The following is a 12,066-nucleotide window of genomic DNA, read 5'->3' as shown; positions in this document are numbered from 1 at the left end:
AAGGAGAGAGGACTGGAGCTTGGAGGTGTGCTGTGAGACCTGGAAAAATCAGAGAACTGAAGTAAGGGGGACCCTGCCCAGTAGGGGAGGGAGATTCCCTTCCCCAGCATCTAAGGACGGCAGGTACCCCACCCAAGGGGAAAGAGGGTTAGAACACACAGGGGTTGAGAGGGGCTTGGGCTCAGAGTGAGGAGCAAACCCAGACCTCTCCCCCGCTTCCCTCCTTTACTACCTTCCTGGGCCACTAGCGGAGCCATCGACGCCCCAAGAACAGGGGCAAGGGGTGGTATCTTAGCTCCCCGCCAAGAAAAGCACAGGACTCACCAGACTAACATCGGCCATCTTGTCACAACAGTTACTTCAATTTCATCTTAAAATTTCTGTTTTACCTTTCCCTTCCACCTACGTGGTTTAGGTGCAGTTTTGTTAACCATACTTCTTTTTTAAAAACTCTTTGAGAAGCAGGAACATAATAAATCCGGTAAGTAATATTCCATCCCAAGTTAGATATCAACACATATACCACCATAGGAAAAATTAAGAATGAAGCAAGAAAACAAATCTCTACCTGCAACAAGGTCACCTCCTGGTCCATGCCATTGGAATACTGGATCTATCAGCTCTGAATTTCGTAGCCGATTTGTTACACATAGAATACGTGGACTGTTGTGATTCAACTTGACATAAATTTTGACTGAAAATACAACATATGGTAATTAGCAAGTTTCTTAGGTAATAAATTGTCTGTACAGTCAAGTAAGATAATAACCACAATCTTAAAATATATGTTTGAAGAATGACCCAAGATATTGGGATGGGTCCTCTTATTTCCATCACCAGACGTGAAATGTTAAAAACATTCTTTTTCTGTCCTACATGAAATCAAATGAAAAGCACTGGAGATTTGTTCCAGTTCTATTTCATATTCTTCTATAACATCTAGGTCTCTTCTACCTGACTTGATTTAATCTAGTTCTCTAAAAAGAACAGTACCTCCTAGTGCCCACCAATGACCCTTTTGACAGAACAGAATATGTTTGCATATTAATCCAATGGGTTCTCACTTGTGGGGTTCTGCAGAGTTTTATTTTGTCTCCCCTAGAGTTCAATTTGTACATAAAGTCAATGTGCGGGGACAGAGAGTTAGCTTGGAGCCTGGGTAATTTTGCCATTATAATAGGCTCTTGCAGTTCTAGCTGGCCTGTGAAAATGTGGATTGGGGGCCTTCTTTGTGCCCTTTCAAAAATTTATGTGGAACCATCCATAATTTTAACAGTAAGAATCTAACTCAGGAGAAGATAGGTGTATAGGAAGTACCCACAATCCCACAAGAACCTTTAGAAGCTGCTTTCCTGACCTTATGTGGCATGGAACATAAACTTTGTTGTGTGTGATGAATGAGTATTTCTATTCCACAAAAAAGAGAGGTTTCAGAGTAACAGCCGTGTTAGTCTGTATTTGCAAAAAGAAAAGGAGTACTTGTGGCACCTTAGAGACTAACCAACTAACCAATTTATTTGAGCATGAGCTTTCGTGAGCTACAGCTCACTTCATCACTTCACTCGGATGAAGTGAGCTATAGCTCATGCTCAAATAAATTGGTTAGTTGGTTAGTCTCTAAGGTGCCACAAGTACTCCTTTTCTTTTTACAAAAAAGAAAGATTTAGTTAAGGTATTAAGGTTGTAAGTATGTTACAGTGAAATCCAGGTAACTCCAAAACACAGTATTACATTTTGTTTACCAAAATTCTATACCTTTTAAATAAACCAAATGTTAGGCTGGGAAATTAACAATTAAAGGATCCAGCTAGTTCTCCAGTGCCATATTACTCACCACCTCCCACTTGGTTTACATTACTCACCCAATCTTAAACTTAATCCTTTAAAATTTGCAAAAAAAATACAGTCATAGGTCAAAACACAAATTATAGGGAGAATATAAAATCCCATTTCCAATCCAAAGGCACAGGTATTTGGCAAGGTCTGCATCTGAGGGAGAAAGTCACAACTGTTGTGCAAAAACACCGGTGGGGAAAAATTATCTCTAAACTACAAATCTCATAAATGAAGGATGGGCACACCTGCTTCTCAATGGGAAAAGAATCCATCCCCAGCATGCTCCAGATCCTTCCCCACAAGACATCTTTCTTTCTTATTTGGATAAAGTATTAGCCAACTCACTCTTATGCAAATCCCTATCTCGGCCAACCAAAAAGGAAGCAACCACACTCCACCATCTGGGTCTGTTAAAAAGGGGATATAGGAGTTGCTTGCTATTAGCATACTAATGGCAAAATAGTGACCATAGTCCCCATAATTATTATTTTAACCATCAGTAAAAACTAAGGTTTATTATTCCATTTATGAATACCTGGAAATGTGGTTGATCCTACTATTTTCAAATCATTATGTTTTGGATTTGCACTTCCAGAGAATCTCCTTGAAGACTGAACTGTCAAAATATAAAAATTAAAATAAGAATTTAAACTTATCTGGAAAAGCGAACAGTGAATTTATAGGCTGATTCTAAGCTTTAATAGATGTGTTCTATTATTTGTAGTGGGGTAGCACCATTAATACTAGGTCTGAATAGAACAATTTTATACAAAAGTACCTCCCATTAAGTCAAATGACTAAGGCATGGATTCATAAAAGCATCCCTATTATACACTGCACTAAAGCACATACTTAACTTTAAGCACATTCTTAAATATTACACAAGTGCATAAGCCCTGTTCAGAATAGGGACAGATTTAAACATGTACCTTTCTGAATAGGTCCCTTAATCTGTGTACTGACCATTAATAAAACAAGTTTAACCATATTTATTTTATTACGGTAATCTCATAATTAGAACCAATCTGAAATAAATGTATACACTACAAATTTAACCATTTTCTGCATTTAAGAATGCTGTACACCAAACAGCAATACATAAGAATCAATGCCTGCTCACCTTACACCAAACTCCCCTTGAATTCTGACTTCCCCAAACAGTAACTTGAATACATTACTAACCTATATTAAGGCACAATTTAACAGCATGTATATTATACCCTGCAACTTTGGTTCCTCATCCCAGGCCCCCGTTTCCTCAGCTCTATGTCCCAATCTTCCCACCACCCCCAAACCCTTTTCCTACCACCTCAGGGAACCCGTCTACATTCCAGTCAAGTTGCTTCCTCCCCCTTGCTCCCTGGGAGCCAGCATGGAGACCACTGAGAGCACAGAAGACCCAGTCTTGCTGCTATCAGTTCCTGTTCCTGACACCCCCAGGCTCTTAATAGTGAGGAGGAGCAACTGCAGGGAAAGCCTTGCTCTGCTCCTTCATCCCTGGGCTGGAGCATGCTTAGTACAATCTTCGAAGCATTGCCAAACGTGTTAACTGAGATTTTCTGGGGCTCATAATTTGGCCAAATTTTGGCAAATTTTCATGGAGATGATCAAGAGTATCCCTGACACAAGGGCAATACCCCATGACAAATCTTGAGTCCCTGCTCCAAAGAATGGGGCACTAGAGCATCTCAATTTAACAGTTTTAAGAATTTTTTAACATAGACAGAACAATGTATTTTTTCCACAATTCTTGTTCTAAGAAACGGTTGAACCATTTTTGCTAAAATTTTCAAAAACAATTCAAGCTAAGGTAGGCATCTGGCATGGAAAATTACAGCCCAAAGGTTAAAGTTTGACAAATGTATAAGAAACTGAAAACAGCATCTTATAGTGGAAAGCGTTGGGCAATTTTAACAATAGGTATCACTACCTACACTGCCTTTCATATACAAACATGCATGACTTTGGGGGGGGGGGAAGGGGCAGTAACCACAGCATTATAATGAAGGCATTTTTAGTGTTTGAGGCCACAGATTAGATTAAACTGATTTTTAAAGACAGGATTTTTTCATATTTTCACTTTCATGGTGACACTACAGGGCAGAATTAAGGATGTTTGAATGCCTTAATATTGTATTTCCATACAATAACATGTTTTTGGATCTCTCTTAAGTATAAGTTTAACTCTCAATTTTCCAATTTGTAATGCTTGGTTTGGGGATAAATTACAACAGCTCTGTATTTTTTTAAAATCACTAATTACTGTTACATACTCTCAGTCTTACCTCCATTTTACCAGTATTTTATCTTGGAATTTCCTTGGTTTATTTTAAAATTAAAAGCTAATGAACATGAACACTAAATAAGAAATCCAACGAAAATGCAACCATGTGCTATTTCTAGTTATTTGAAGAGATGTACTGTTAACTTTAAACCTTATCCACTCATACATCAGAGCAGCACAAAGCAGCCAACCCATTTAAACCAGGTTCACAGCAACTTTGCATCACTGGAACAGCACAGAACAGCTGGCTATTATCGTGCAACTGACTTATTGGTTATTGGGCAGTATTAGTGAGACTGGTGCTATGTGAGAGGAGTGAAGGGTGCCCCGTACCTGAACCCCTGTGTCTCCACTTCGAAGGTTCCCACTGTATTCCTATGTCAGATCCCCCAGCAGAGTTGTCTGGATGTGCAGTGGAGCTGTGGCAGCAGTGCCTTGAGGAGTTTTCAAATACTGATGCCAAAGCTAGCATGTGGTCTTGGAACTTTTAAAGAGCAGTGACAGTTGGGTCAAAGTAATCTGCCAATAAGAATTCATGGCACATGACCGCAGTCTATCCCATACCACTGACTCCTTACAATCAAAATAACCATTGCATGCAAATTAACTGCAGAAGGATGGTGATGGAGTGAGATACTTCTGAGATAACAATGGCCCATTTAAGAGTTACCTGAGTTGTTTACCTGACTCCATATGTTCATAAACAATTAGGTACAACACTGTAATTAAGTTAAATTATTAAATCTAATTTTTTCAAATATAGCCTATGAACAAGATACCATTTTTAACTATGTGGGAAATTCAGAGTGTTGTTAGTCTGTTATCATTTAGAACTGAGAAAAAGACTCACGCTAAATTTCTTAAAGGACTCAGTTTTTAATTACTATTATTAGCTCACACTAATTAACAGATTTACTTGTAAATGCTCAGAAATTCATGCTGTACTCAAATAGTAAAATGATGTAAATCAGCGGACGATATGCTGTATTGTATTTATACTTATGAAGGTTGAATACATGGATTTAAGTGCAAAATAGAACTCAATCTTAACTACAAAGTCACGACTGGTGACAACATATCTAGATATAGATGTGTTACAAAACAAGCAGCTCTTACAACTACAGAGTGAGCTACAATTTAGAATCTACTTTATTTTTATGTTTAAATACTCAAACTTAAGGTTGCAACCATTGCATTAAATTTAATTGAGTCCTTATAGTAGACCAATCCATTCTTAACTCTGAATTTCCCCCTTAGAATTAGAATCAGACTTTTAAAGTTATTTTAACCTGTGAGTACTATATATTCAAGCAGATATAAAGCAAGTAGGGCTATTGATTAATCGCAGTTAACTCACATGATTAACTCAAAAAAATTAACTGTGATTAAGAAAATTAATCGCAATTAACTGCACTATGAAACAATAGAATACCAATTGAAATTTAATATTTTTGTATGTTTTTCTACATTTTCAAATATATTGATTTCTATTACAACACAGAATACAAAGCGTAGAGTACTTTGTATTTCTTTATTGTAGTTTTTATTAAATATTTGCACTGTAAAATTGATAAACAAAAGATATAGTATTTTTCAATTCACCTCACACAAGTACTGTAGTGCAATCCCTATTGTGAAAGTGTAACTTACAAATGTAGATTTTTTTTTTGGTTACATAACTGGACTCAAAAACAAAACAATGTAATACTTTATAGCCTACAAATCCATTCAGTCCTACTTCTTATTCAGCCAATCACTAAAACAAACAAGTTTGTTTACATTTACGGGAGATACTGGTGACTGCTTCTTATTTACGTCACCTGAAAGTGAGAACAGGCATTCACATGGCACTTCTGTAGCCGGCACTGCAAGATATTTATGTGCCAGATATGCTAAACATTCGTGTGCCCCTTCACGCTTCAGCCACCATTCTGGAGGTCATGCTTCCATGCTGGTGATGTTTGTTAAAAAAATGTGTTAATTAAATTTGTGACTGAACTCCTTTTGGGAGAATTTTATGTCTCCTGTTCTGTTTTACCCATATTCTGCCATATATTTCATGGTATAGCAGTCTCAGATGATGACCCAGCACATGTTGTTTGATTTACGAACACTGTCACTACAGATTTGACAAAACGCAAAGAAGGTACCAATGTGAGATTTTTAAAAATAGCTACAGCTGTCGACCCAAGGTTTAAGAATCTGAAGTGCCTTCCAAAATCTGCGAGGGATGAGGTGTGGAGCATGCTTTCAGAAGTCTTAAAAGAGCAACATTTTGATGCAAAAACTACAGAACCCGAACCACCAAAAAAGAAAATCAACCTTCTGCTGGTGGCATTTGACTCAGATGATGAAAATGAATATGCATCGGTCCGCTGTGCTTTGGATTGTTATCGAGCAGAACCCATCACCAGCATGAATGCATATATTCTGGAATGGTGGTTGAAGCATGAAGGGACATATGAATCTTCAGCGCATCTGGCACGTAAATATCTTGCGACACCAGTTACAACACTGCCATGTGAACGCCTGTTCTCACTTTCAGGTGACGCTGTAAACAAGAAGCAGGTAGAATTATCTCCTGCAAATGTAACCAAACTTGTCTGTCTGAGCGATTGGCTGAAGTAGTACCGAGTGGACTTGTAGGCTCTAAAGTTTGACATTGTTTTACTTTTTAATGCAGTTTTTTTACTACATAATTCTACATCTCTACATTCTGTAGTGAGATTGCACTACAGTACTTATATTAGGTGAATTGAAATATACAATTTGTTTTGTTTTTTTACAGTGCAAATATTTGTAATCAAAAATAAATATAAATTGAACACTGTACGCTTTGTATTCGGTGTTGTAATTGAAATCAATATATTTGAAAATGTAGAAGACATCCAAAAATATTTAAATAAATGATATATTATTGTTTAACAGTGCGATTAATCGCTTAATTTTTATAATTGTGCAATTAATCGCAATTAATTTTTTAAATTGCTTGACAGCCCTAAAATCAAGTTTTATGAGAAACAATCAGGTCTGACAGAAATATAAAACTTCTGAAGGAAAGACAAAAAAAATATAGTCAGTCATTCTAGTACAAGTCAGACAAGCCTTTCTGTTGTACACCTGCTGGAATCAGAAATAAGCAAGGGTACACGGTTAACATTCTTGTTAGGCTTCGGTTACCCATTATTCTATGTTCTTTGTCTCCACCCATTATTTGGAAACAACATAACCGTACAACGATGTAAGATATGTACCAGTATATAATTTTAAATTAGGCAGATTACTTGGAAACTTGTAAGAAGCCAGATAAATTAAGAAATAAGAATACTTAACACAATTTAGAGGTTTAGCAAAAATATTGAAAATTTGAATACATCAATATAAATATTAATACAATTTTATAAATTTATCCAAAGTAATTATAGTTTTAGCACAAATAATTTGGTGTGAAAAACAATCACTTAAACTGGTCATCCAATTTTTTTTTTGCAGTGTTGATCCCACGACGTGAGATAACAACATCTTTTACTGGACAAACTTCCACCAACAGAGAAGTTGTTCCAATAGAAAATATTACATCACCCACCTTGTGTGTCTCATATCATATTTTAAAGACCTTGTACAATGCAACATTTGACAGTACAGATTAACAACATGCACCATTTCATTCCCCTATATTCTCAAAGTAAAAGCAATGATGAATAAATTGATTACTCTGTAGGAAAACAGTCATATGTGAAAGGTACTTGTCAGGGACATAGGAGATTTGGGTTCAATTCCCACCTCTACCATAGGTTTCCTGATAATGGGCAAGTAACTTCATCTCTGTCCCTCAGATCTCTATCTGCAGAATACGGCTAATAATACTTCACCACATAAGGTAGCTGTGAAGATAAATACTTGGGAGGAACTCAGATCTTGCCATGATGGGAGCCAGATAAGTATGTGAGATACCATCTTTCAACAAATTTGTCTGTGTCATCTCAGAAGGTAAGCACAACTCTCCACAGAGATGTGCTCAGGCAGTAGAAAGCAACAGTCTGTCTTCCCTTGGAATTTGTCATTCAAAAATGCAGTCATAGCCATCACAGAGTAGACACATTCCTGATGAACTTCTGTGATTAATAGTTCCATTAATTTTCCAATAGTTCTTTATACTTTGTCACTTTCACACTTTGCTTGAAAGGACCACCATGTCAAATAAATTTCCTTTCTCCCAAAAAGACATCCTGAAGGATTTCAGCCTTCTTACACCACTGTTAAATTTAGGTCTCTTAGAATACTGTTGCACATATACAAGAGCTGAATTAATCTTCTCATTAAAACATGGACCTCCAAAGAACAGAGGACCAGATTCTCAGACAATGTAAATAAGAACAAGTGCCTTGACTTCAATGAAGCTATGCTAGTTTACATCAATTCATAATATGACCCAAGGACTACAGTGATTTTTATGGACTCCTTTTGCCTATACTATGTAATGTATAATTTGGCTGGGACAGATTAAGAACATTTTATGGACTGACACCAATTAACTTATACGCCATGACTAAACGTTTTAATGTTGATTTAACTAGAGCAGTAGAATATAAAGTAGGAATGGATGAATCCAGGTTTTTATTTGTTTTTTCTTTCCTGTTGAATAGCAGGTCTGGACCTAAATAACACAATATCTTGACATCACTGGTTAACTTGCACAATAAGATGAACATAAAAAATTGTAAGCAGCTGAAAACAGGATTATAACTGAAACCCTCAGGCAAACTTCACTATACCTAGGGACCTACCAAATTCACGGCTATAAAAACTGCATCATGAACTGTGAAATCTGTTATTTTGTGTACTTTTACCCTATACTATACAGATTTCACAGGGGAGGCCAGCATTTCTCAAACTGGGGGTCCCGTCCCAAAAGGGGGTTCGCAAGGTTATTGTGTGTGTGTGGGGGGGGGGGGGTGTTTTGTGGTATTGCCACCGTTACTTCTGCGCTGCCTACAGAGCTGGATGGCCAGAGAGTGTCAACTGCTGGCAAGGTACCAGATCTGAAGGCAGCAGCAGCGCAAAAGTGAAGGTGGCAATACCACGACTCCCCCTACATAATCTTGCAACCCATTCCCACAACCCGCTTTTGGGTCAGGATCCCCTATAGTTACAGCACTGTGAAATTTCAGATTTAAATGTCTAAAATCATGAAATTCACAATTTTTAAAATCCTATGACCATGAAATTGACCAAAATGGACTGTGAATTTGGTAGGGTCTTAACTATAGTGAATACTCCTGATTTAATTACACATACACATATTTTTCTTTAAGCAAGCTCTATGGGCAAGTTAGAGATTAGTTATAATAGCAGTTGCAGTTCTAATACCACAATAATGACAAACTAGCAATATGGAAAGCTGCCAGCAGAGCAGTACCTTGGTGGTAATCACTTTCTCTTTTGTTTGCTTCCTATGGTTGTATGAGAATATTACCCAAAAAGTTTTCACTTTTAACTTTTCAATGCTGACTAATTTATTGACTTGATATTCAAACTTATTGATAAATTGACACCTGTTCACAGAACTCCTCTGAAAGAGCTGCTTAACAATGCTTAAAATTACAATATATATTTTTTCAAGGTTTCCTCTATGTCCCTGTCGGAACCCAGAGAACGAACACACACACACACAATCATCTTAGATTTATATCTCCAAGCACCACCTTTGCCTGTCTGGGCAAACAAGAGATTGGAATCAAACTAGAGTCCTTCATATGTTAGGGCAGAGCAAAATAATACAACAATCCCAGTGTGAAAGAAATGTTCCACATATCTGTGAAAAGCCTCTAAAACTCATTTAGATGTTTCATTGCATATATGCAGCTAGAAAGATGGAAACTGACAAGCTGAAAACAGATGTATAGTATTGATAGGGGGATGTTCTTGCTGTACTTAATGAATACAATCCTGGGGAGAATATTTTACATTAATATATTACACCCAAAGATGGAGCTCTTGAACCACTGATATAAAAAAAATTGAAAAAAGTAAAGGTTATGCAGTTGTGTATACCAGGGTGTAGAAGACAAAGATTCTAGAATTATCCGATTCTCCCTCAGAACAGGAGATAATTTAGACCAGAGGTGGGCAAACATTTTGGCCCGAGGGCCACATCTGGAAATAGAAACTGTATGGCAGTCCATGAATGCTCACAAAATTGGGGTTGGGGTGCGGGAGGGGGTGAGGGCTCTAGTTGGGGTTGCAGGCTCCGGGATGGGGACAGAAATGAGTTCAGAGTGAGGGAGGGGCTCTGGGTTGGGGAGTGGTGGGGGGCCAGGGGTCTGGCAGGGGGGGTGGGCTCTGGGGTGGGGATGGGGATAAGGAGTTTGGGGTGTAGGAGGGTGCTCTGGGCTGAGGGGTTTGGAGGGCAGGAGGGTAATCACGGCTGGGGTCTGGGAAGGGGTGTAGGCTCCGGCTGGGGGTGCAGGCTCTGGGGTGGGGCTGGAGATGAGGGGTTTGGGGGTGAAGGAGGGTGCTTGGGATTGAGGGGTTCAGAGGACAGGAGGGAGATCAGAGCAGGGGTTTGGGGAGAGCTTCAGGGGTGCAGGCTCCAGGCGGCACTTACCTCAAGGGGCTCCCAGAAGCAGCAGCATGTCCCTTCTCCAGCTCCTACATGGAGGTGTGGCCAGGCGGCTCTGCACGCTGCCCCGTCCGTAGGCACCACCCCTGCAGCTCCCAATGGCCACGGTTCCCAGCCAATGGGAGCTGCGAGGGCGGCACTTGGGGTGGGGACAGTGTGCAGAGAGGAGCCCCCTGGCTGCCCCTACGCATAGGAGCCAGAGCAGGGCCATGATGCTGCTTCCGGGAGCCACGTAGAGCACTGGAGTGGGGAAAGCCCCAGACCCCGCTCCACAGCAGGAGCTCGAGGGACAGCTTAAAATGGCTGGTGGCCCGTAGTTTGCCCACTCCTGATTTAGACCCCCAAGAGCCATGCTGACACTGTGTGCCAGATTTTCAAAACACACCTTAGCTTTTGTTCCTTCAGTTGTTTGCAGGTGCAGCTTAGTCATTTTGATGTCAAAGCCCTAACTTCATGCATTGCATATTTTTTGACAACCTTTGAACCACATTTGTCTAAGTTATTCTTCTCCAGCTTTTTTCAGATTTCCTACTTTATTTGAATTCCTTTTCCCTCCTCCTGATCTCCATGAACCCAAATGCTCCTACTGCAATAGTCTGGAGCACAGAGTCCTCTTCCCACTCTCACTTCCAACTGGATTCATTAAAATTGGATAGGTTGAACAATTCAAGTTAACTTTAGTCACAGAAAGTGAAAAACTAAAGTTTAATTAAAGCCACCAAGCACTGCAGAAAGGACAACAAAGTTCACTGTGGAAAAATCAAGGAAGCAATTTTAAATTTGCCTTTTTTTAAAAACAATCTTTGAGCATCCCCAACCCAATCCAGCTTCTGAACTTTACAGGAAATGCAGAAGCTTTTAAGTTTTATCCATCCTAAAAAAGTGAACTGAGAGTTCTGAAACAGCTCCTAAGACAGCTTTCAAAGCAATTTGCCTTGTAATATCTGTGGAATGCCACTACTACACTAGAAACCTCAGAGGGCCTGATTTTCCACTGCCTTATACTGTACCATCTCTGACTTCCTCAATCATGGGACCAGCCTGATACAACATAAACCCCATCACTAAGTTTTTGCAGCCTGCGTGGGAGGGACCATTGCAGCAGGTAGTGATCACTGAGGTGCTGTGGGCTCACTGGCCATGCAAAGAGGAATCCACACCACCTGAATTCACTGATGAAAAATTCACTGGGGAAATTCTCAGGACAGCAAATCCAACAGCATTGTGACTGCTGTGTGCCTCCAAATCAAGACCAAGGATCTGTCACAGTAAGCGCAATATGGATAAAATACTAGCAGTCTGCTTTGGAAGCATTTTAAACCCA

At 39.2% G+C, this 12,066-nt stretch overlaps 1 protein-coding gene across 5 annotated transcripts in view; it reads right to left on the bottom strand.

The window, feature by feature from the left end:
* ZPBP (zona pellucida binding protein) overlaps positions 1–12,066 on the bottom strand; it is a 69,913-nt gene that overhangs the window by 55,661 nt on the left and 2,186 nt on the right. For 3 of the 5 annotated variants that reach the window (XR_012157018.1, XM_073329476.1, XM_073329477.1), the window contains exons 2-3: positions 2,372–2,452; positions 569–694 (exon numbers count right to left, since the gene is read on the bottom strand). Coding sequence is in view for 2 of the 5 variants with exons in the window: in XM_073329476.1 (XP_073185577.1) it covers positions 569–694; positions 2,372–2,452 (207 nt within the window). In the remaining 3 variants the exon portion in view is untranslated. Of the gene's footprint in view, positions 1–568; positions 695–2,371; positions 2,453–4,453; positions 4,640–12,066 lie in introns of all 5 variants that reach the window. The other 2 variants (XR_012157019.1, XR_012157020.1) reach the window with 2 other exon arrangements.

The sequence above is a fragment of the Lepidochelys kempii genome, chromosome 2 (genome assembly GCF_965140265.1).
Source record: "Lepidochelys kempii isolate rLepKem1 chromosome 2, rLepKem1.hap2, whole genome shotgun sequence".
In the NCBI taxonomy this organism is placed as follows: Eukaryota; Metazoa; Chordata; order Testudines; family Cheloniidae; genus Lepidochelys; species Lepidochelys kempii.
This window is presented reverse-complemented; position numbering and strand designations above follow the sequence as displayed.